Below are 24,903 nucleotides of genomic sequence, written 5' to 3' on the forward strand. Positions count from 1 at the left end.
GCCTTTAGCAACAGACGGCCATTTTGTGTCAGTGCTGTTCGATGAGTTTGTCAATGAAATCTCCTAATCCATTTAACTCGATTATCTTTAATATCATTTAGAAGGTATTGTAATTCTGTTAATATTATATTCATTATTATAGAGTCAATTTGTATGTTATTTGTTCCACACTGCGAATGTAATCCAATTTACAGTTCTTTAGTCCCGCCTACTTTTTCTAAACTGAGCGGTAATTGGTTTTCTGGATGTCAATCATCATGCTTGGTTGCAGCGTGTTGACTCTTCGGCGCAGCTGTCATAAATCAGACATCGAACAGCAGAGAGCTAGTTGTAAGTGAATTTAAACCAACTCTTTTGGCGATACACAATGTTATTATTTTCGCTTGTCGGTGTATAAATCTCTTTAGGTTATGTTTTCAAGTTTAAATGATGTCCGACGGGTTTTAAACGTTGTTAAATGACATTGACAGTCACTATCAAGCCTTTCAAATATGATGTTGTGTTCAGGTGAAAATTCCAAATTCGATAAACAAGAATATCGAGCGTAAATAAAAATAAGTCCGCGTCATTAATTGAGTATCACTTTCCATGTTTGACTTTTTCATCATATTTTGCAAAACGTAAACGGAGACAAATAACAGCCAAGCTAGCGGCGTCCTCACTTCACAAATAACAATTCTTTGAAGTTGCCGACAGAAAAGATGCTTTTGTTATAACGCTGAAATAGTCTTTCCGAAGGTTGTATTAATAAATTATTCACTCTTGTGTTCAGCAGTTTTTTTCTAAACTCGGTCATGCAATTTAGCAGCCCTTTATACACGAAAATACAGTGAGATTACAGTGTAATTCCAGCAAATTAAACTCATGTTAAGATGTGTTCAAGATAATCAGGATTTTGGATACTTAATGACAAAATGGAAGCTAGCATTTTATGTATTTCAAGAAGCATATTGTCATTATTTTTGTGGTTTTAACTGATATGTAATTACCCAATACCAAAGAAAAACAATAAATGTAACCCAGTAATTTGTATAGGACTACTGCTAAATAACAGTGGCCATAATTTATTACACATGATTTGAACTTTGGCCAAGAATGTCAGTGAAATGTCACGGGAAGATACTGGTTTATGCTGTGGGCCTGACCTTTGACCTGAGCACCCCCCAACCATTGTTTACAGATAGATTTTAAAACATCATAGTTACAATGTACACTTACAAGCCAAATTCTGCTTCCTCCCAGGTTACGATGCAGTTCCTAGGCCGTCTTTTGGACACTGTGTCCTCCGTATCCACCCTGTTCACCAACCCTTACCGGGTGAGGGATGTCCAATTGTCTGACTACGGTGGGGGAGGGAAGATCAAGCTGACACAGGAAGGACGCCTAGTTCTCTATACCAATACCCAATCGCAGTCATGGGATTGTATTCTAATGTACCCCGACACATCTACAGCAGCCTTGAGGTAAGTGGAGCAAAGGATTTATCATTCACAATCACATATTTAACATGATTTAGCATGTGAGATTTCCATTTTTTTCTCTCATATCCGCCATTTATGTCTCTAAAAAAATGTGGAGGTATTTAAATGGAGAACTGTGGTGTATAAATTAGGACATATAGCCACCCTAGCTATATTAAAATTGTAATTAATGTTATTTAATTCGAAAATTCCAATGCTATTTCCAAGTAACTTTTCATTGACTGTTTTTTTTTAATTGTCACCATCCTGGATCGATATTAAAAAAAAGAGTTTATGATGTGTCAATAATAAATTTACCCAGAAAGGTTGATTAGGAGTTTTTAAATGTGCATCAATTTTGCCATCAGGCTTTTCCAGGTAGCATCAGAAAAAGACGCCATGAACCTGTTCCCACAGTTTGCTCTTAAGCTCCCACCTTTCTACGATACTTTCCCCTTGATGAAGGCCGAGACCGCCCAGCTAATCGTTGACTGCATCCGCAACCACCCGGATTGGAGCGCCTCTCACATCGCCGTGGATACGGGGCACAGGGAGTGTCTGAAGCACAACCAAGTACAAAGGTGGACTTCGCAACTTTATCGAGAGGGTCTACGGACAGCAAAACAGGTTTCATATCACACGTTTTTACATTTGCAGTCAGATCAACAATCAGGATGCGCTCGGTCAGACGCCCCTGCATCTGGCGTGCGAGCGAAGCGACGTAGCCTGCGTCCAAGAGCTGCTGGAGGAAAGCCAGGCTCGCACGGATGTCCGAGACCACCAGGGGGAGACACCCATGCACATTGCCGCCAAGCACGACTCACCTGCCGTTATTCAGGTGAGTCCGACGTGACCCAAAAATTAATCTAATTGTAATTTTGCTTTATGTTAGGGCACATGTGTCAAAGTGGCGGCCCGGGGGCCAAATCTGGCCCGCCGCATTATTTTTTGTGGCCCGGGAAAGTCAAGCATGAGTGTCGACTTTCTGTTTTAGGATCAAATTAAAATAAAGAGAATAGATGTATATTAGATTTCCTGATTTTCCCCCTTTTAAATCAATAATTGTCATTTTTTAGTCATTTTTTTCTGTTTTTTTAGTTCAAAAGTAATTTTGTAAAATCTAAATATATATATGTATAAAAAGCTAAAATAAACACCATTTTTGTGTCGTTACGCAGATCCTGTGCTCCCGCTTGTGCTCGGGGGTGAATGAGCTGAACAACGTCGGGGAGACGCCACTCCACGTCTCCTGCCGTCTGGGACGCGTGGAGGCTGTCAGGGCGCTCTTAGGGGGCGGAGCCAAGTGCAACATCCCCGGCGGAGTGGGATATGCGATTCACTCTGCTGTGAAGTACAATGAAATAAGGTGACCCATTTATCCTAAATGATGCAAAGTCAATAGTAGGGTTGAGCAAAACATTAAAAAATAAAATAGATTTGCACCCACTATTTTTCCAACCTACTTCATACAGGAATAAATACACATCAGACATTGCATTATTTTTCTAATTTTTCAAATTCAGAACTACAGCAAAAAATAAAATCATTCTCGCTAAGTACCCTCATTTTCCTGTCATCACACCCGATAATCAAATACAGTTATACACTAATCAAGTGTCCAGAATGATGGATTGAAATGAATAAAACTGAAAAAAAAACTCTTGTATTGCCCACAATGAAGCTCTAAAACTGATCCATTTTACTTTAATACCATAGAAGCCTTGACCTGCTTGAAAACTTTTTCATTCTCTAACTTTCTCCTATATTTGATGACAAACACATAATCATGTTATTTGTCAGCTGTACAGAAGAAATCCTGAAAGCAGACCCTGAACAGCTCCACGCAGAGGATTCTTTATATGGCGGCACGCCTCTCCATTGGGCTAAAACAGCCGAGGTGAGGAACATAGTACAAGGCTAAATAAACAAAACTTAAAGTATTCATCTCTTGGCACAATTTCTGCCTGTCAAAAAAAGCCAGGTGGCCCGCCAGGCTTATAAATCACTGTGGAAACCTAGTTATTATTCCCCAAAACTAACTTTGTGAATGTTTACATTGTAGATGTGTCGCATGATGCTTGAGCGAGGCAGCGCCATCAACTACCTGAGTAAAACAGGTGAAAGCGCCCTCCACATTTGCACCAAGAAGGATCGCTTCAAGGCCGCCATGGTCTTACTCACGCATGGCGCCAACGCCAACCTGAAAGGACAGGATGGAAACACGGCGTTGCACTTTGCCATGAAGGTACGTAACAGACGTCCATGTCCCCCAAATCCGGACTCAAATGACGCAAATGAACGTTTATCTCGGTGCAGTTGGATCACATGGAGCTAATCAAAGCTCTCATTGTGTTCGGGGCTGATGTGGAGATCCACAACGACTTGGGGGAGACGCCAGGACTCATTGCTGCCCGGACTAGTAAAGGTATCGCAACTGAGTTGAAAAATAAAATCCATCTTTTACATAGGTAGTAGTACTTTGAATATTACCCTCTAACAACCCTTTATTTTAACCAAATACCGTATTTTCACGACTATAAGGCACACTTAAAAGTCTTACATTTTCTCCAAAATAGACAGTGCGCCTTTTAATCTAGTGCGCCTTATATATGGAAAAAAAAACAGAAAACCAAAAAGGAAAAACCACCACTGTCGGATATAAAAAAAACACAAACGCCTGAACTGAAACAATACTGTTAAATATGCAGATGCCATCTTAGTTTACAAAATCTTCCATCATATAGCTCCTCCCCCACTGCAAGATTTTATACAATAAAATCCAAAACATCAACAATGGCTGGCTCTAGAGGTGACTGTGTAGTCAGTGCTTCATACCTGGAAGTCAATAGCAATTACCGTATTTTCACCACAATAAGGCGCACTTAAAAGTCTTAAATTTTCTCCAAAATAGACAGTGCGCCTTATAATACAGTGCACCTTATATATGGAAAAAATGTCATTCATTGAGGGTGCGCCTTATAGTCGTGATAATACGGTAGTCACATTTTTTGTCCTTTACAAAAGCATGCTCGAACTTGTCAGATATCCTTGTGATGGCATTATTATTATATTACATATTAACATTTTCTAACCATTTTTGTATAGGCATGTCTAACTATGATTGCCTTGCATGGTGTTAAAAAAAACAAGGTCCCAATAGAAAAATACTGCTGGATATGCTGTGTAGTGTGGGTGTGAAACGCTGCCTACCTCCCTCACCCAGCAGCCCCCCACCCTTCACCAACAAGGCCGGAACACCCGCCATAGGTAACGCCTTCACCCTGCCCCACCTCTACCACCTCTTCCCTTAACCATTTCTTCTGCATTGAATATTTTCCCGCACTTTTGAGCAGTTTTGCCATTAAAAAAACAACAACAAATAATTTAATCTTCTGATTTTTAAGGGTTTGAAGACATTGTGCACTTGGGGGCGGCGATTGCGTCAATGGGCGGAGGGACGACACAGGTGGACTCTTCCAAGAGAGACAAAAGAAGGTATGTCTATGTGTACTATGAAATTAGGAACATTATCTTGTTAAAAATAGTTTTCGGACCCCTGGTTGACATTAGCAGGGGTGTCACACTCAATTTGGTTGGCGGGTCCATTAATTTTTGGCCTAAAATGTTAACTCACTTGCCACTATTGACAAGGTTAATTCGCTGATCTACAGGATGGACACTTTGCTGTGTCTGGACGGTGGTGGAATCAGGGGGCTGGTTCTAATCCAGATGCTAATCGCTCTGGAAAAAGAGGCCGGCCGGCCTATCAGAGAGCTTTTTGACTGGGTTGCTGGTACCAGCACAGGTGGCATCCTGGCACTCGCTATTGTCCATGGTTTGTTCATGTTTTTTTCCCCCCAATTTATTTTATACTTTACAACCTCATCCCAGCATGAACATGATATTGATGAGGCTTCAATTTGCAGGGAAGTCAATGGAGTACCTCCGATGCTTGTACTTTCGAATGAAAGAGCAAGTGTTCAAAGGCTCCAGACCTTATGAGTCAGCTCCACTTGAAGACTTCTTGAAGAAAGAATTTGGGGAGAATACCAAAATGGCAGATGTCCAATATCCCAGGTAATATTTTACTTCTCCCCCATTGCAGAATATTTAAACTAAAATGTACAATTTCTCGCATATAATCCCCCCAGTATTTCCTCCAATTTAAAATTCCCATCATTTTTTCCTTAGAAAACCTTGGCATAGTTGACAAAATTAATCATATAAAATCTTTCCCACATAGGGTGATGGTGACCAGTGTCCTCGCAGACCGCCACCCAGGAGAACTCCACATTTTCAGGAACTACGACCCTCCCTCCACCAGCAGAGAGTCCCCATACGCCACCACAGCCACATTCCAGCCTCTCACCATCCCACAAGGTAGGAAGCGCCCCACGGTTCAGAGTTGTCGCTCCGTGCCAGACATGTCGTTGTTACAGGATGGGAGAATGAGGATTTGTTACTAGTAGGATACACAGTGGAGCCACCCAGTAAGCGTAGAAAGGTGACAGATGAAGGTGTGTGTCCGCATGACTGAGACACACCAGTACAGTGGTTATGTTCGGGTTCGCACACTAAAGTTGCGTTTAAAGGCTAAACTATTGTTTTACTTTGCCTTTTCATAAGAGCAACTTGTATGGCGAGCTGCCCGCTCCAGTGGCGCCGCCCCTACATATTTTCGGCCAATGGGACGCTTCCTTGACGGAGGATTGTTGGCTAACAACCCTACGCTCGATGCAATGTCAGAGATCCATCAGTACTACAAAGTTCTGAAAGCCGAGGTAATGCAAGATTCTTGTATTGGAGAGTTTAATAGGGGAAAAGTATGGCGGCCAATCGTGTTGTCTTGATGATAGGGTCATGGAGTGGAGATGAAGAAGCTGGGTCTGGTCGTCTCTCTTGGAACAGGTAAGGCCTTTCACATATACTTGGAACTCAATACCAATTAGCATATGTGATGTCCCTTATTAGATAAATCAAACTCAAACCCTTAAGCAGTACTTAGATATTAAACAGTACTTAGATATTAAACCGTGCTTAGATATTAAACAGTACTTAGATATTAAATAGTACTTAGATATTAAACAGTACTTAGATATTAAACAGTACTTAGAAATTAAACACTACTTAGATATTAAACACTACTTAAATATTAAACACTACTTAGATATTAAACACTACTTAGATATTAAACAGTACTTAGATATTAAACAGTACTTAGATATTAAACAGTACTTAGATATTAAACAGTACTTAGATATTAAACAGTACTTAGATATTAAACAGTACTTAGATATTAAACAGTACTTAGATATTAAACAGTACTTAGATATTAAACAGTACTTAGATATTAAACACTACTTAGATATTAAACACTACTTAGATATTAAACAGTACTTAGATATCAAACAGTACTTAGATATCAAACAGTACTTGGATATTAAACAGTACTTGGATATTAAACAGTACTTGGATATCAAACAGTACTTAGATATCAAACAGTACTTGGATATTAAACAGTACTTGGATATTAAACAGTACTTAGATATTAAACAGTACTTGGATATTAAACAGCACTTGGAAATTAAACAGTACTTGGATATTAAACAGTACTTAGAACCAAAAGACTGGCGACCAAATGTCTGGTCACGCTAACTTTGGGCCTGTATAGTCATTTTTCCCCACATTATGTAATTCCTCAGGTAAACCTCCCCAAGTGGCAGTGACCTCCGTGGATTTTTTCCGACCCACCAATCCTCTGGAGCTGGCTAAGAGCTTTGTCGGAGCCAAGGAGCTGGGAAAAATGCTGGTGGACTGCGTGAGTGCCTGTTTAACTCACTCTCCGAGAGGAAATAAAGTTAACGTTGTTTATGATGTTTGGTTTGCGGGCAGTGCACTGACTCCGATGGCTGCGCTGTGGACCGAGCACGGACCTGGTGCGAAATGATGGACACCATCTACCAGAGGTTTGCTTGATCACAGTTTTCAACTCGCAATGTCCTGTTACTTGTAGCTTTTACGCTATGTTTGTTTCATGTAACTAGCATTTAAGTCACGTTTTTTTTGCCTCACCTCTTCTTCAGACTAAGCCCCCAACTTTCCCAAGAGGTGATGTTGGACGAAGTAAGCGACTCCATTCTGGTGGAAATGCTATGGGAAACGCAGATGTACTTGTATGACAAACGAGAGGTGCTCCAATCCCTGGCCCAAGCGCTAGATGGGATTTAGTAAGAAAAAAGGGTAGATAGATAGATAGAAAATCTGTGAGTATTTATATTTGTATTTAACGGAGCATATGCAAATCTGTGATTGAAGTGGAGATGTTCCATGTCAACCTTCATCATAAACATCTGACCAGGTAACCCACTCCATACTTGATAGTTGTGTTTTTCCACATTTAATCTATACATGTGTTTACACTTTGTTTATCTTTTTGTTTGTGGTTACTTGTTTACATGATTGTTTCTATACGCTTTGTTGCACTTTGGATGCATTCCAACATTGATATCATCGTCATTTTACACACTTCTGACATCCAATCTGACAGTTAAAAGCATTTTAGTCAATTCTACTATTGGATGTCATTAGTTTTATGTGCATTGAGTTACTTGAAACTAAAAGTTGCTTGGAAGTACTTGAAAGGTAAAACAGATAACAACTGGACTTGTATTATTAAATTTTGTATTTATTAGTATTTAACATTGTGTTGCAAATAAAAATATTTTTCAGCTAATTAGTTCTCTCCGGGCATTACGTCACAGTTGGAGTTTGTTGTTCTTGCATCCTGCAGGTGGCGTCAGTGCTCAAACTCATTCCGTAATGTTTCGTGGTGAGAATGTGAAGCTTGCCAGATGTGAAAAAAGGTGACAATCCAACAGGTGCTGTATATCTGTATACATATGCTACGCTATAATGTTTTTAATGTTGAAGGACAGAACGTAGGAATTGGGTGGTAAAAGCAATTATGGCAATTCAATGCTGGTTAGGGGGCACCCAGATTTGAACTGGGGACCTCTTGATCTGCAGTCAAATGCTCTACCACTGAGCTATACCCCCTTGTTCTAACTGTGGATCTTTGTGGGTATTGGACATGAACATTTGGGAAATCCAGGTAGGGCCAATTTTAGGACCCTCATGCAAAAGACAACATTGTAGAGGAATGGGAAGGGGGCAACCAGAGTTATCTTTGTGGGTATTGGCCATAAATATCTAGGAGACAGACCAATTTTAGCATCCTCCTGCAAAAGATAGCACTGCAAAATACAGGGAAGGGGGCACCCAGAGTTGAACTGGGGACCTCTTGATCTGCAGTCAAATGCTCTACCACTGAGCTATACCCCCTTGCCAGTACTGTACCTCTTGTGGTAAATTGAAGTAAATGGGAAAAACAAGTATTCCCAATTTAAGGACCCTCATGCAAAAGACAACTCCACAGAAAACCGGGAAGGGGGCACCCAGAGTTGAACTGGGGACCTCTTGATCTGCAGTCAAATGCTCTACCACTGAGCTATACCCCCTTGCCAGTACTGTATGTCTTGTAGTAAATTGAAGTAAATGGGAAAAACAAGTATTCCCAATTTAAGGACCCTCCTGCAAAAGACAACTCCACAGAAAACTGGGAAGGGGGCACCCAGAGTTGAACTGGGGACCTCTTGATCTGCAGTCAAATGCTCTACCACTGAGCTATACCCCCTTGTCACTACAGTGGATCTTTGTGGGTATTGGACATAAACATTTGGGAAAGCCCAATTTTAGGTCCCTCCTGCAAAATGTATCACTGTACAGTGAACAGGCAAGGGGGCACCCAGAGTTGAACTGGGGACCTCTTGATCTGCAGTCAAATGCTCTACTGCTGAGCTATACCCCCTTGCTCTAACTGTGGATCTTTGTGGGTATTGGACATAAACATTTGGGAAATCCGGGTAAGCCCAATTTTAGGACCCTCTTACAAAAGAGAGCACTACAGAATACTGATAAGGGGGCACCCAGAGTTGAACTGGGGACCTCTTGATCTGCAGTCAAATGCTCTACCGCTGAGCTATACCCCCTGTGACAGACACATTTTGTCAGTCTAAACCGTTTTCTATACAAATCATGTCCTTGGAAGTAGTCATCCAATTGACAAGCTAGCCAAACCAGATCCGGAACAAACACTACACTTCCTCCTTCATCTGTAAGGCAATCCCAGTCATACCATGATGTCACCTCATTGAACCAGCTCGAGAGTGAGTGTATATGTATGTGTGTGTGCATGAGCAAACACTACTTCCCTCCAATCGCCCGTAGCAGACAGCGTTGCATTGTTTCCAAGCCAAAAGCACCACATCAGCCCTCCCAAATGACGCCCTGTACATCCTCCGCTCCCGAAGTGGCCACAATGAGGCCAAAACCTCCTTTTGGAAGGGTGTCGTGGGGATTTTTCACTCATAATTGCCCTGCGACCTTTTCTGGAATCCCTTATTAAAAAGACTTGAGGCTAAAAGCCTTGAAAATGAGAGTAATCAAGAGACAGATGCACTAAGATGGATGCCGTCAAGCCATTTGGACTGGTAACAATGTTGCATAAAGGCAATTAGTGTGACTTTAGTGTATGTGTGTGGTGACTTTAGTCAGCGGGAAGCACGATTAACTCCCTCACTGACTCCCAATTATTTCCCCCCAAGGAGATTAAAGTCACCCGAGTGAAACCATACACAATTGGCCACCTTGAATCAAAAGTTCCAGTTCTCTCAAACAAATCAGTGTTTTCGTTCCCGGCACGTATCCAAACAACTGTTGGCTAAAATGTGCTTTTTGGGGCTATATTTTATCTTTTAGAACTATGATTTAGGGGATAATCGTTCATTTGTAATGTTAAATTATTGTTATGTAGTGATAAAATTGAAGGAAATAGGAAAAGGGAAGAGGTGTTCACTTTTTGGATGGAAGTGGAAAGGTAGGTTAAGGGTATGAAAAATGAGGTGAAGACCTCGACCAAGACAGTTTTTTTTTTAAAGCGCCTTGTATTTATTTTAAGTTTGTTGCCATGCGACCAAGGCGTATTTCTAAAGAAGTCAAGTTTGGGTGAAATGGTGGAATGAAATGATTTTTCTGTCAAAAATATTGGTTAATTTGGCTTTTTGTATTATTCGCTGCTTTGGATAGAAGGTGAAAATAAAATGTATACAGTAAAAAAATCAAGTTATTCAATATAAAATGTATAGAAAAACATGTATATGTATGTACATGTATAAAAAAATATGCTATCTTCTTGACTTATTCTCTTGGGTTTTTTTCACAATTTAAAGGGCAAGTAGCGTATTTTCATGACTATAAGGCGCACTTAAAAGTCTTAAATTTTCTCCAAAATAAACATATAATCCAGTGTGCTTTATATGGAAAAAAATTAAAATGTGTCATTTATTAACAGTGCGCCTTAGAATGCATTGCGCCTTATAGTCGTGAAAATACAGTAACTTTTTTTGTAATTTAAGCAACTTAAAAACCCTCCACCACCACAATATTCATATTATATTGTTCATTTTTTATATTCCAAATCATCTGTCTTACATGACCCAAAACATGAACCCATCCTTATCATATTCATCAATTTTATACCCATTATATATTGCATAAATGGCATTTTAAATGACTAAAATATTCCTAAAACCTCCATTCCAATCTTCAAAAAGTAAAAATATGTACTTGAATCCATTTCTATCATGAAAAAACAAATGTTAGTCATTTTTCTCCAATGTCTAATTCCTTTTGTGCTTTAATTGTAAGTCCTCTGCATGTGATGGTCACACTTTGAGCTTTTTTATCAGCAGGGAGGCGCTCCACTCGGACGAAAAAGCACAAGCGAGGTGCATCGTACAGTGTGAGGACGCAGGAAGTGACAGCGCGACGCCATTCAAGGTCTCAATTGGTTTGTTTGACCCACTTCCCCTCCACTACACTCTTGCGTGTCTTTCTGTTGGGGTGCTTCTTCACTTGTGACAGGATCAACGGCTTTTAATTGGGCAAATGTTTGCTTCAACATTCTCCCTTACACACACCACTTCACCTTACTGTGGGCAAACTTCCTCCTCATTCTTCAGTTTCTCCCACAACATCAAGTCAGATTAAGTGTGGGTGTGGGTTTGTGTGTTTGTGTGACAAATTGAAGTAGACAAAGGGCGCCTAAATGTGTGTTCCATGTTCCAGAGCTCTAGGCTGGGTGATTTCCAAATTCCAAAGCTTATTTCTTAAACTTTTGAGCCTTCTGGGAACTTGATGCTCACTTCTGTATTCAATAGATGAGAAATATTTATTTACAAGGATGGACATTTTTGTCCATCAAGTAATTCCAATTAATTTAGGTTTAAGGATACCGATTTGGGAAGTACTGTGTAATATAAATGTACTTTTCGAGATCTAGTTTCGAGTCGGTTATTGCCCTACCCAAGATGGCCGCTAGCTACGATAATGGACATCGAATCTGCTGAGAATTTAAATGAGTTCATCAAATAATAATAACCAGCAGGGGGACCCGGGGAAGAACAAAAAGACAATTATTATGCTATTATTTTTTTAGAAATGGGTGTTTCTGGCCACCATACAAAAAATTATCTCTTTACGTAGCACGGTTTGGACAAACGTAGCGAGAGAATCTTAACATACCCACCCACACACACACATTCATTGATCACCCTTTATAAGTATTATAGACAAAATGTCCAATCTATTGAATGTGGGACAGTGGCAGCAAATGAAAGTTTGTTTTTGACCAAAAAAAATCACTTGCCCTATGAATTATTATAAGTAGTAGTTATTGTCTATGATGGGGTTTTGGAAAAAAAATGGACCCCCACTATTGCTTGCATCCAGTCCATTTCAAATGCGCGCTCCCGTTTGTAATAGTCACGGGAGCGCGCGTAGTCACATCCAGTGACCGAGACGTCTACACTTCATTTTGGCAGAAGAGTGCAGCCACTCACCCCATTTTAGTGCCACCCAAAACGGATTTTTTATTATTATTTTTTTCTAAAAACTGTTGTTTTTGTGGATGACATCACTTTTCAACACATTTCTGACAACTAAGTTTGTTCTAGTCTGCTTTTCTTTTGTGGCCTTGGAAGTGAACTCTTTGACCGAGGCATGGTTGTGAGCTCCGGCCGAGAGCAGGGAGCGAAACCCGGGCTTCGTCAGTGTACCCTCCTCGCCCCTTCCCGGAGCCTCCTCGGGGGACTTGTGAGGAGATGAGACCCGCCTTCTATCAACTCCTCGTCGGCTGCTTTTGCCTTTTACGAGCCGCTGCTGAGGTAACGTGTCTTTATGTTGACATATTTGAAGGTGAAAAGTGGAGATAAGTGACGAATCGGGTGACAAAAAACGCCGACCTGCTGTCGATCTCTCCTCCCGGCAGGAGTCTCCAATTCCCCCGGAGCTTGTGGAGAGACTCTTCCGAAACGACATCCGGAGCATCGACGACCTCCAGCGGTTACTCGAGATTGACACCGTAGGTAAAAAAATGCTTCCTGATTTCGATCATAAATAGATTTATAGGATTTAAATGTTATTCAGTGTTTCCCCTTCTCAGGGGACCTTTTATTACTATGAAAAAAATGAAAATACATTCTTTAGAGGGTCATGGAGGCCACACTTGTATACTAAATATTAATATTGTGACCTCAATGACCCAACAATGATTTTCATGGCAGTTCTTTTTTAGATTAAGGTTTTTTTTTAATGACCAAAATCAAATACATAAAAATCATAGCACAGCTCATGTCAAATTTAAATACTACCAATGATGAAATCTTAATAGAATTTAAAATCCAGAGTCTCACAATGACTGCATGAATAATATAATGTTATGAGTTCACATCTAAATACTTAACAGTTTGAGTATGTTTGAAAAATAATATCCAGTGTTTATTTTGAACGCTGTCGGCATGAGGTTGCCTATGGCCCGCTTGCCACTCCCTTTCAATCATTCAGTGTCTCTCCAAAGAACAAATTGCAAGTATTGATGTGGTGGCTCTGGCTAAGTTCTCTGTGAGAGGATGCTGTCATCTCATCTCATTAGCTCCATGTTGCCAAGAGACTGACTTGCCCCGTCTTGCTCTTTACACTCTACGTGAACCCCGCAGACGGAGCAGCAGTAGTAGTAGTCGTAGTAGTTGTTGTAGTACTACTAGTTGTTGTCATAGTAGTTGTACTATTATTAGTAATAGCTGTAGTACTACTAGTAGTAGTACTAGTAGTACTAGTAGTAGTAATAGTAGTAGTAATAGTAGTAGTAGTAATAGTAGTAGTAATAGTAGTAGTAATAGTAGTAGTAATAGTAGTAGTAATAGTAGTAGTAATAGTAGTAGTAATAGTAGTAGTAATAGTAGTAGTAATAGTAGTAGTAATAGTAGTAGTAATAGTAGTAGTAATAGTAGTAGTAATAGTAGTAGTATAGTAGTAGTAATAGTAGTAGTAATAGTAGTAGTAATAGTAGTAGTAATAGTAGTAGTAATAGTAGTAGTAATAGTAGTAGTAATAGTAGTAGTAATAGTAGTAGTAATAGTAGTAATGGTAGTAGTAATAGTAGTAGTAATAGTAGTAGTAGTAATATTAGCAGTACTAGTAGAAGTACTAGTAGTAGTAATAGTAGTAGTTGTAGTAGTAGTAGTAGTAGTTGTAGTAGTAGTAGTTGTCATAGTAGTTGTAGTTGTAGTAGTAGTTGTAGTAGTAGTTGTAGTAGTTGTAGTAGTAGTTGTAGTAGTTGGTGTAGTAGTTGTAGTAGTTGTAGTAGTTGTAGTAGTTGTAGTAGTTGTAGTAGTTGTAGTAGTTGTAGTAGTTGTAGTAGTTGTAGTAGTTGTAGTAGTAGTTGTAGTAGTTGTAGTAGTTGTAGTAGTTGTAGTAGTTGTAGTAGTTGTAGTAGTTGTAGTAGTTGTAGTAGTTGTAGTAGTTGTAGTAGTTGTAGTAGTTGTAGTAGTTGTAGTAGTTGTAGTAGTTGTAGTAGTTGTAGTAGTTGTAGTAGTTGTAGTAGTAGTAGTAGTGGTTGTAGTAGTAGTTTTCATATTTTTTTTAATTCTGCATTAGAAAAATACAGTTACTTATTTTAGTTAGTTGCACTGTGCAGTTGTTTGGGAAAAACTTCCACATCAACGTTTTCTATACACAGAGAGCCAATCTTCCGTTTAATTTTTCATGTGCCATGCCACCATTAATTGTGGCATCATTGACATGCAAATAGCAAAGTGTGACGGTGCCCCCCAGTTTGGGGGGTGTGAGAGGGTCAAGTGGCTCACTTCATTATGCTGTTGTCACGCCGCCCATTCTTTGGTCTGGGCTGGAAGGCCAACCACATCACCATGTATAATTCATGCCAAAATTCCTTCGTGTCAGGGTTGAGTTTACCATCCGCCAAGTGGGAGGCGGGGATTCTTTTTTGTGGAGGAAGTCTGGCACTTTGTTAGCTATACTTTGCTAATGCTAATAGACCAGCTTTGTAGTATTACTCCAAACATTGAGTTGTACATAAACAGTGCAGCAACATATGTAGACAATGTGGTGCTACTAGGATGTCAAAGTATCTTCATTTTCTTCAAAGTATTTCATAAAATGACATTTGGATACAATGTCACAGATTTATTTCAGTATTTTCAGTTACAAGCATGTAACAAATGACAATGTGTTTTCATCCCAACAGGAAATAAATACCAGACTCATGCGAGTTCCTAAATGAGTTAGCCTAACTTCATCAAGTCAAAGCCTCTCTGATGGATACACAGCATTTCTGTGTGTGTGTGTGTGTGTAGACACGAGTTTCTGGGAATCTTCAGAAGAAGAACACGTGACATCCCCATGTGTTGTTTTGTCTGATTTCCAGATAACCAAGTGATTGAAGAGACCAAACAAGACGATGGCGAGGTCATCTCTCACGCCATTCCGGATTTTGAGCCAGCGCACACACCTGTGCGTTCCAGGCGAAGTACTAGTAAGACTCACACATACACAACAATTGTTAAGACAAGTTTCTGGATGCTTAAACAATTTCTTCGTCGCCCCCTACAGCTGTGGAGGAGGCATTACCGGCAGGCTGCAAAGTCCGAAACACTATTTACGAAATCCCTCGCAGTCAGGTGGACGCTACGGCCGCCAATTTCATCGTTTGGCCCCCTTGTGTGGAGGTCAAGCGCTGCACGGGGTGTTGCAACAGCGGGAATATGCGATGTCAGGCAACACGAAAGCACCACCGCACCGTTAGGGTAAATTAACCCATAAAATGACACAACGACAAGTGTTTTTCAGCTTTTTTGTCATCCTATCGTTTCTATCCAGGTGGCAAAAGTGGTGTACGTCCGGCGCCGACCTAAATTAAGAGAGGTTCAGGTGCGTTTGGAAGACCACCTGGAGTGCGCTTGTGCCAACAGGCGGCCAAACTCTAACATAGATAACGGTGAGTATGTAGACGCAGGAGTTTATGAGGGTTTTCCTTTCTCTGTGAGTGCTTCCTGAAGGCGACAAAATATGCTTGGACACCTCGTAAGAGAGGTGATTTCCTCCCAGAGGATGTGAAAAGAGCGTTTGTCGTTGCCAGGTTGAGAAGAAAAGTATTATCGGCTTGACCTTTCACACTCGTGGCCATAAAATTAAAGCTTATGAGTATTTTAAAAATGAAGTATATTCACTTGAGTGTAAAGTTATAGCTATCACAGATTGGACAGTCACTGTTTAACTTATATAGACGTCCAATCTGTTTGAAGTGGGAGATACGGCAGTAATGATAAGTAAAACTAAACGGCCCACCAGGTTTATAAAGTGCTGGAAAAACCCTGAATATGACATAATGAATTTTTGGACAATATTTGTGACTGTTACAAAGTCTGACTTGATTTAATTCAATTCAAGATCCTTTGATGGATTTTATTTGATGTCCTAATTGTTACATTTCACCAAAAATAAGAATGAATACCAAGATATTTTGACCAAAATGTTGGTTTTGACTAAAAAGCATTCTTTTTAATGGAAAAAATGACTGATCTTTTTAATTTTAATTGTTTTTATTGGATTTTATTAATCCAGATCAATGAATCATTCCAGCCTTAATGATAATATTAAGTCATAGTTTAATAGCAATTGTGCCAGTGCAGTTTTTTTGAGGGTTTTTTTTGTGTTATACGTCCAATTGATTTATTTTTGGGGTAAATATTTGTCTGCATTTATTTCATGTTTTTATGTATTTTTGTAATATTTCATTTTTATTTTAGATTAGTATTATTTTTCCAGTTTTTTTGTAATGGGCAGCATAATATCTAAAATACAATCTCCTCTTTTTAACCTCTACTGAATTTTTCCCCCATCAGGCATCAGGTGAAGGAAAACAAAGTTCAGATGATGGATTTAGCGACGCAGTTGGCACAACAAGAAGAAAATCCAAGATAAGGATACGCACATTCTTAAACCTTCTAGCATTCTGTTTATGGAATTTTCCATAGTGGAAGTACCGCTGCCATCTTCCCGGGATTTGTGGTGGATTTTTCCGACCCTCCAGCCAATTGCGGGCCTGGATAAAGAATCGGGATCATAAGCGAGGTGGGACTTCTTGTATAACCCTCTCATCGTCTTGGATTATAAACTGGGATGAATCCTCTGGGATTAAAGACGTTTTATATATATATATATATAAATATATAGCCCGACATTTATCTCGCAGAATGTGTACTACTTATTTGTATAACCCGCAATCTTGTCATATGTTACCGTCTCAAAGATGGAAGGGGAAAACTCGTCCTGACATGTAACTGTTACTAATAAACTATTTATATACAGGATCGTTGTTCTCTAAAAGGAATAGGACAAGCCACAACTGTGGTATTTATGTTTGTCTGTGTGAGAGGGAGATTATGTGCGGCATCATAATGCGGATATTTCCACTCAGTTGTAAGTGAGAACAGCACGCAAGTATACAAGAACCTGTAAGAAGACGGCTGAAAGGAAGGTCAGTGGTTTTGGATGGTACACTAATGTCAAAAAACATGATCATTTCTTGGAAATAGTGAAAGAAAATATGGTTTGAAAACAGTAAGAAAGAAAATATAAGGTAAAAAATACTTTAAAAAGGGAAAAGGTAGAATAAGTGAAGTGTTTTGGGTATTTTCTCGCGTATAAGCCGTATTTGTACCAAAAAAAGATGACTGAATCAAAAGTACGGCTTATATGCGCATAAATTAGACTTGACTTGCATGAAACTACAATGACAAAAAGTCATAATGCAAGACAATGCGGCCAATTTGGTATTTATTTCAAAATAGATAAAACATAAACATAAAATACTAAACAAATTCATTCTGACATCCATAAATATCAGCACATCCCAATAGTTGTTAAGGCTGCTCAAAGGTATTGCAATTAATCAATAAAATATCAGCCTTGCTACTGGCGTAATGTGTATCTCATGCAGTTATTGCACCTAGAAACTTAGTGAAAACTAGACCGCTAAATACACACAAAATACATTTGTAAAATTCAATAATTTGAAGCTTAAAAAATACTTTTAAGTTGACTGTAGTAAAATATACTGGAGTTAGATGGTTAGCATGCGAGCTAGCAGCTGTAAATAACAATGGCAACAGACAGTAAACGCTTTAATGGACTCGTTAAAGGTGAGCAGGGCCAGGATATTAACCTCGCAACTCCCCCAACGTACACCACAATCAAAGTAACCTATTTTGAAGGCTTGCCGTGAGATTAAGCCACGCAGCTGTTTGTAAGTCCGCCGACGGTTTGGATGTCGTTCTGCCGTGTTCCGCTCTCGCTTTTTTTAATCCCCGATGGTTTCACTCGCATTTAGTACAAAGCCATTAAAAGCTGCCGTGATGACAAAGAGGAGCGAGTTAGAGGCCATTGGGATGCATCTTTAACTCCTTATTAGACTATCTTTGGGCCATGTTTTCGCTAATAATTATATAATATATATATTTTAGTTTAACTAGTTCTATAAATGTCTTGTGACTGTACAACAACCAAAAAAAAGCCATAAATGGGATCAAATAAAGTTCTAATCTCATTTTATAACCCTTTTATATGGCTTTAATGTTGGATATTTTTTGTGCCATTTTTTAATTAAGAATTTTATATAATAATAAGAAAAAATATCTATTTTTTAGCTTAGCTAGGTCTACAATGTCTTGTGTGTCTGTACTACAACCAAAAAAATCCAGAAAACGGGATGAAATAAAGTTCTAATCTAATTTTTTTTTACCCTTTTATACAGCTTTAATGTTGGATATTTTTGGGCCATTTTTTCACTAAGAATTTCATAAAATATATCTATGTTTTAGTTTTACTAGGTCTACAATGTCTTGTGTGTTTTGTGTCTGTACTGCAACCCAAAAAATCCCTTAAAACAGGTTGAAATAAAATGATATATCTAACTTTATAACCCTTTTATACATCTTTAATGTTGGATATTTTTGGGCCATTTTTTCACTTTAAGAATTTTATATAATAATAATAATAAAAATATCTATTTTTTAGTTTAGCTAGGTCTACAATGTCTTGTGTGTCTGTACTATAACAAAAAAAAATCCCCAAAACGGGATGAAATAAAATTCTAATCTAATCTAATTTTATAACCATTTTATACGGCTTTAATATTGGATAGCTATCTTCAAATTTGTAATAAAAAACATTTTCCCCTACTTAATACATCCCCTGATCCACAAAATCATCTGCAAAAATATCCAATCGGGACATCCTAACATTTTAATACCAAGGACATATCCTTTCCTTCCAGTCAATGTTTTTTTTTAATTTTTTTATTAGTTTTTAGTATTTTTAGACATACTGGTGACTCAGACTTTACTGAAGAATGGTTTGTTTCAGCCCGTTACCACAACAGTCGCAAATCTCTACAACAGAGAAGACTTCTTGGACTTGGTATGATTTGTTTGATCTATATCGTCGGCCTTTAGGCGAGGTTAACATCTAGGAATCTTCCAGAAAACTGAGGTCATTTGTTCTTTAACAACAAGGGAAAGCTTTCTGTGGCCCTCCAATGTTCTTTCGTGACAAAAAAACTTCTCAGTCTCACAGCCGAGGGACAAACTCATGATAGATTGCTGAGAACAAATAAAGTTGGTGATATTTAACTTCAAATAGATGAAAACCTTTTAAAAAGTAGTTTGATTTGTGTCAATTCATTCTGCTTTTATCTTTGTCCAAACATTTCAAGGCCTGCTCATCTGACTTGACCTTCGAGACTTTGTCTTCATAGCTGGAGAGATTAAAAGGCAAAGAAATGAGTTGAGGATAAGACTTCAAGGTTTACGTTTTATCATATATGAGAGAAAAGGTTGGGATATTTCCATTTTTGGCATGCATTTACTTCACAAAATCCTGCTAACTTTAGTTTTTAGGGAAATCGGCTTGGAATGGCAACCTACAAATTGTCATACAATACCTAAACACGAGTTACATAATAAGATAACACATTTTGAAGGACATTTACATTTCTTTATTTATGTTTTACCAGAACAAAACAACGATGACACTGTCTGTTGCACACTAAATTCCAGAGCTGCCACCTGCTGGCTATAATTGGAATTTGTACATTTCACATGCAAGTTTGAAAATGTATATACTACATTCTTTAGACAATACATGTTATAAATATGTTAATCCAAAGCTTTAATCAGTTTATATTTATTTTTGGTAGTTATACAGTGCTTCTAAATGGTTAAATAATATACATTTAAACAGACAATTATTTTGAAAGTCGGAGAATTTTATTTTGAGCGAATGGTGATGCAAGGGACAATTTTACAATTCAAATTAGATGTTTCACCTTACAGAGATGATGTTTTTGTCAAATTTTAATAAAAACATTAGCCGAGAAGGACGCAATTTTAAAGTCGTCACGTCCTTTTGCGGTACGGGAAGTGACAACAACAAAATGGCATCCTCCTCCACTCTTCTCGCTACACGCTGTTTCATCACTTCGCTTATTTCCAACCATAGTCGTTGTCGTTTCCAATTTATATCCACCAGAAGTGTTTGTCTATTGGCGAAAGATTCGTCTGCCCAGCAGGGTCTTTTGACATCTCATCTAATCCCGGGGAGACACAAAAAGGCAGTGACATTGATTCGACTCACAGGTGAGTGTAAAATGTTTGGCTAAACATACCCATCGCTTATTAAAATGTCTTTTCGGTGTTATACATGCGAATAATTAAAAGCAGGGCAACATATAAATGTAGTATTTATAACTAGCTAATGTCCTAGCTACATATATTACGTCAAGCTGTTCTTTCTAATGATGAAATATTGCATTTTCTCCTTAAATGTCTCTATAACATCACAAAATTACACTAACTTAATTAAACTACGAACCTTGACAAGTATTTGAAAAATACCTGATGCATATCATCACATTGATTCATACTAACAAATTATATCTCAGTGAATGCATATGACCGTTATGTTGTCCTATCAGCAGCCTCATTATGCCATCACGTGACCCCCAAACGATGCTTCCGTACCAGCACCAGATTTACCAACAAACAAGACTTATACAAAGTGTTGGGCGTAGCCCGCACGGCCACACAAAAGGATATCAAAAAGGCATATTATCAGGTTAGATGTAATCCCTCGCCGACAACTCTGTATAAAATCTAACCTGGCTTTCCTGGTGTCTCCAGTTGGCAAAAAAGTACCACCCCGACACCAACCAGGACGACCCGGACGCCAAAGAAAAATTTGCCAAGTTGGCCGAAGCCTACGAGGTAGGAGCTGTGAATATAAATTCATGTATAGGTGCACTCTAACTTTCCACGTCACCAACAGGTGCTGAGCGATGAAGTCAAGCGGCAACGCTATGACACGTACGGAACGGCGGACATGGACGCGGGACAACAGCAGTACTACAGAGCGGGGAGCTCCAACGTCAACCCGGAGGAGCTTTTTCGGAAGATTTTTGGGGATTTTACGGGCGGCTTCCGAGATGTCAACAGCATGTTTGAGCAACGGCCGGAGGTGAGGCCCCCCAAAAACCCTATTTACTCTCATTTACTCCCATTTTAAGTCATTGGGTACCATTGGTGGAGCTCCAGATGTCCAATTTGTTTGGAGTGGGAGGTTTGGCAGCATCCATTAGCTTCCAGGCTTAATTGATTTTTTTTTTAAAGTTTATTTATTTACTTTGAATTGAAATTGTCAATGGGGGCGACTTATATGAGAGAAATTGTAAAAATTCAACGATTTTGAGGTAATTTTAAGGGTGCGACTTATATGTGAGTCAGCTTATATGCGAGAAAATATGGTGGATACTATTAAAACTTGTTCTAACTTTTTATAAAAAGCCACCAGAAACTAAGCTGGGAATTCCAGCATCAATACAAGTTGCCATGATCTCATAATTCCTGTTTATTAAATAATTTCAAATAGTAGAAAATGATTGCCAAATAATGGTCCACATGATAGATATTTTTTAACCATTTTTGGGCTAAAACAAGCACTCAAAATCCAACTTTTGTTGTTTCTCCTGCTCCTCAACCCAGTTTTTGATGGAGCTAACTTTCACCGAAGCGGCAATGGGCGTCAACAAGCAGCTGTCAGTCAACCTGGACGACGCCTGCCCCAGGTGCGCCGGCACAGGCGCCGAACCGGGCACCAGAGTGCCTCGTTGCCAATACTGCAACGGCACCGGCACCGAATCTCTGCACACGGGCCCGTTCATGATGCGCAGCACGTGTCGGCGCTGTGGCGGTAAGGGCTCCATCGTCATCACCCCCTGCGCACTCTGCCGGGGTTCCGGTCAGACTAAGAAGAAGCAGACTGTCACAGTACCGGTTCCGGCCGGTAGGTGTCCCAATTTCTGTCAAAAAAAACATTTTCTAAGCAAATATTGATTCTTGGCAATAGCCATGCCCCTTAACATGAATATGACATTTATATTTATATGCAGGAATCGAACACGGTCAGACCGTACGCATGGCCGTCGGACAGAAAGAAATTCTCATCACATTTGAGGTGAGTTTTTGCGACTTAAGGTTGTTGGTTCGTTTATTTAATGAAAAATAAAATGTTTTGGAACAGGTTCAAGGGAGTAAAGTCTTCAGGCGTCAAGGAATGGACATCCACTCAGATATGCTGATATCTGTGGCTCAAGCTATTCTAGGTGGAACCGCCACGGGGCAAGGACTTCATCAAAGCATCAGCATTGTGGTCAGATTATGTGCTACACTCTCACTTGATTGGGTAGCGGTTAAACTAACGTCAGTGCATTATCGTGTACACCAAAGTCACCACTTCACGTTTATAAGTCCTTTTGAATTTTAGTAATATTTCTTTAGTCCTCATAAACAATTAAAAAAAATAGATATTTGATTATCCTTCTTAAATATATCATTTTTACCCCATCTGCTTATAAAGTAAAGATGATGTAGATTTTTTTATTGAAAAATATTCCCTTTCATCCCTTTTTGTAATTATCTTAAAAATCTGAAAACCAAAATAAATACCAGGCTAAAAAAATCTAAATAGAATATTTACCTTTTTAAATGTAAACAATAATTGCAGTAAAAATAATAGAACAGATATTCTCTACTCTATTATTTTTCTAACTAAGTAAAAAAATCTAATTTAAAAGAAAAGGAAAATATGCGCTGCTTATTTCCATTAAAAAAATCTTTCATGTTTTTCACTTTTTTATCTTTACAAAAACTAAACAAAAACTCAGAATATAATTTAGACAACTTTAAGGAAAACTTGTCTCGAAATAATGCCTCCAAATGAGTTATTTATTAGTTGTAAATGACTGGATGAATCATGCTTATTTATTCCCAAGTTAGCAGAAGACAAAAACAAATATGCTGATTATTATTATTGTTGTTTTTTTTAGATTCCCGCTGGTTGCCAAGTAGATCAGGTGATACGATTAGAGGGCAAAGGCATTCGCAAGATGAACAGCTACAGTTATGGCGATCACTATGTGCACATCAAGATACGAGTACCCCAGTAAGAGACCCCGAAAATTCTGCAAAATCACTCAAAATTAACATGTAAAAATTAAGTTTTGCTGTTTTGTCTGTTTTTTGCAGGAAACTGACACGGCGCCAGCGCTCGCTACTCCTCACTTACGCCGAAGAGGAGACGGATGTTACCGGGACCGTCAATGGCGTCAATACATCACCAGGTTTGTGTTTTGGTTGCATTATTTTAGGCTACTGGTTTGTTGCCATTGACGACGACTTTCTGTTTTAGTATCAAATTAAAATGAAGAGTAGAGATGTATATTACATTTCCTGATTTTACCCCTTTTTAAATCAAAAATTGTCAATTTTTAATCAATTTTTGTGTGTTTTTAGATCAAAAATCATTTTGTAAAATCTAAAAATATATTTAAAAATAGCTAAAATAAACATTGTTTTACATCTATAAAAAAACGGAATATTCAGGGATTTTAATCCAGTTCTTTTAATCCATTTATAAGAAATAAAATCAAAATATCATATCTTAAATGGTCCAGCCCATATGAAAGTAATCGTTTCTCAAATTTAGCTGTCAACTCTTTTTAGTGTTTACCCAAAAATGGTCAAAAATGTTTTTTTGTGCCTATTCAAGCCTATAAAAAGCAATAACTAAAACTCCTTCGCTGTCTAGTCCATTTGGACTAAAAAAATGAAAATTTGTCCATTCAAATGGATTAAAAATGTAATTAAAATACTCAGAAGAACATTTTTTTCACATATATGCCATATTTGTCATTAAAAAAATGACTGAATTAAGGCTACGGCTTATATGCGCACAAGTTAAACTTAACAAGCACAAAAGGCGATTTTTTATTTCAAAATAGAGAAAAAATAAACAGATAAAATGTCAAATTCAATGATTTTAAGGCAATTTTAATAATTTTAAGGCAATTTTAAGGGTGTGGCTTATACGCAAAAGCGGCTTATATGCGAGAAAATTCACTAAATGAAGCAAAGTGAAAGAAGGACCCAAGTGGACACTATTCTTTGTGTCCACCAGGGAGAGCCAGCACGACAGATTCTCAAAGAAGTGAGAAGTCGAGCAACTCACCCAAGAAAGAAGACGAAACAAAAAAGACAGAAGACAAACCAAAAAAGACAGAAACAGAAGAAGAAGGAGGCTTCTTTTCAAAACTGAAGAAAATGTTTAGCTAAAAATAATTGGAAGAAATAATCAACATGGGCACTTTACCCTTATGTAGTCATTTTCAATTGCTGTTTATTTTCTACAGCACTAAATGTTAACATAAGAAAAAACATCAATAAGATGGACAAAGTGGGAAATAACTCTGCTAATTATTGTACAAAAAAGTATATCTACTAGAGGACTTGTAGAAAAAATATATTTAAATAAATTCTGCAAAGTTTTCTGTTATTTATGTTCTGGTTTGAACACAAATGGCGTCATCACCCGTCGTGCGGTTTCAAAACACGGCAAGGAGACGCCGAAGAAAAGA

At 38.5% G+C, this 24,903-nt stretch overlaps 3 protein-coding genes and 6 non-coding genes across 11 annotated transcripts; 3 read left to right on the top strand and 6 right to left on the bottom strand.

The window, feature by feature from the left end:
- Nucleotides 1-235: 235 nt before the first annotated feature.
- pla2g6 (phospholipase A2, group VI (cytosolic, calcium-independent)) lies at nt 236-8,200 on the top strand. The gene is made up of 19 exons (XM_077719230.1): nt 236-330; nt 1,243-1,463; nt 1,829-2,041; nt 2,118-2,298; nt 2,639-2,826; nt 3,261-3,357; nt 3,523-3,705; nt 3,777-3,885; nt 4,611-4,727; nt 4,865-4,955; nt 5,132-5,295; nt 5,387-5,537; nt 5,704-5,840; nt 5,900-5,977; nt 6,087-6,241; nt 6,317-6,368; nt 7,163-7,278; nt 7,353-7,426; nt 7,544-8,200. The coding sequence occupies exons 2-19, from the start codon at nt 1,249-1,251 to the stop codon at nt 7,686-7,688; spliced, it is 2,466 nt and encodes an 821-aa protein (XP_077575356.1). The 5' UTR covers nt 236-330; nt 1,243-1,248; the 3' UTR covers nt 7,689-8,200.
- A 244-nt stretch (nt 8,201-8,444) lies between these two features.
- Nucleotides 8,445-8,516, bottom strand: trnac-gca (transfer RNA cysteine (anticodon GCA)). Its single transcript has one exon. It is a non-coding gene; the product is annotated as a tRNA-Cys (tRNA).
- Nucleotides 8,517-8,729: 213 nt separating this feature from the next.
- Nucleotides 8,730-8,801, bottom strand: trnac-gca (transfer RNA cysteine (anticodon GCA)). Its single transcript has one exon. It is a non-coding gene; the product is annotated as a tRNA-Cys (tRNA).
- A 104-nt stretch (nt 8,802-8,905) lies between these two features.
- On the bottom strand, nt 8,906-8,977 carry trnac-gca (transfer RNA cysteine (anticodon GCA)). Its single transcript has one exon. It is a non-coding gene; the product is annotated as a tRNA-Cys (tRNA).
- A 104-nt stretch (nt 8,978-9,081) lies between these two features.
- trnac-gca (transfer RNA cysteine (anticodon GCA)) lies at nt 9,082-9,153 on the bottom strand. The gene has a single exon. It is a non-coding gene; the product is annotated as a tRNA-Cys (tRNA).
- Nucleotides 9,154-9,255: 102 nt separating this feature from the next.
- Nucleotides 9,256-9,327, bottom strand: trnac-gca (transfer RNA cysteine (anticodon GCA)). Its single transcript has one exon. It is a non-coding gene; the product is annotated as a tRNA-Cys (tRNA).
- Nucleotides 9,328-9,436: 109 nt separating this feature from the next.
- On the bottom strand, nt 9,437-9,508 carry trnac-gca (transfer RNA cysteine (anticodon GCA)). Its single transcript has one exon. It is a non-coding gene; the product is annotated as a tRNA-Cys (tRNA).
- A 2,877-nt stretch (nt 9,509-12,385) lies between these two features.
- Nucleotides 12,386-17,248, top strand: LOC144198661 (platelet-derived growth factor subunit A-like). Of its 2 annotated transcripts, XM_077719789.1 has the most exons (6): nt 12,386-12,742; nt 12,847-12,943; nt 15,304-15,411; nt 15,489-15,682; nt 15,756-15,873; nt 16,781-17,248. In XM_077719789.1, exons 1-6 carry the CDS (start codon nt 12,680-12,682, stop codon nt 16,789-16,791), a joined length of 591 nt encoding a protein of 196 aa, XP_077575915.1. In that variant the 5' UTR covers nt 12,386-12,679; the 3' UTR covers nt 16,792-17,248. The 2 variants fall into 2 exon arrangements, with proteins under 2 accessions (XP_077575915.1, XP_077575914.1); XM_077719788.1 differs by lacking the exon at nt 16,781-17,248 and having other exon boundaries at nt 15,756-16,447.
- A 3,083-nt stretch (nt 17,249-20,331) lies between these two features.
- Nucleotides 20,332-24,821, top strand: LOC144198100 (dnaJ homolog subfamily A member 3, mitochondrial-like). 2 transcript variants are annotated; one of them, XM_077718951.1, is made up of 10 exons: nt 20,332-20,572; nt 20,911-21,050; nt 21,116-21,199; nt 21,261-21,449; nt 21,974-22,274; nt 22,381-22,445; nt 22,512-22,640; nt 23,317-23,432; nt 23,516-23,610; nt 24,447-24,821. In XM_077718951.1, the coding sequence occupies exons 1-10, from the start codon at nt 20,371-20,373 to the stop codon at nt 24,599-24,601; spliced, it is 1,476 nt and encodes a 491-aa protein (XP_077575077.1). In that variant the 5' UTR covers nt 20,332-20,370; the 3' UTR covers nt 24,602-24,821. The 2 variants fall into 2 exon arrangements, with proteins under 2 accessions (XP_077575077.1, XP_077575078.1); XM_077718952.1 differs by having other exon boundaries at nt 20,914-21,050.
- Nucleotides 24,822-24,903: the final 82 nt, after the last annotated feature.

This window comes from Stigmatopora nigra, chromosome 6 (genome assembly GCF_051989575.1).
Source record: "Stigmatopora nigra isolate UIUO_SnigA chromosome 6, RoL_Snig_1.1, whole genome shotgun sequence".
Classification (NCBI taxonomy): domain Eukaryota; kingdom Metazoa; phylum Chordata; class Actinopteri; order Syngnathiformes; family Syngnathidae; genus Stigmatopora; species Stigmatopora nigra.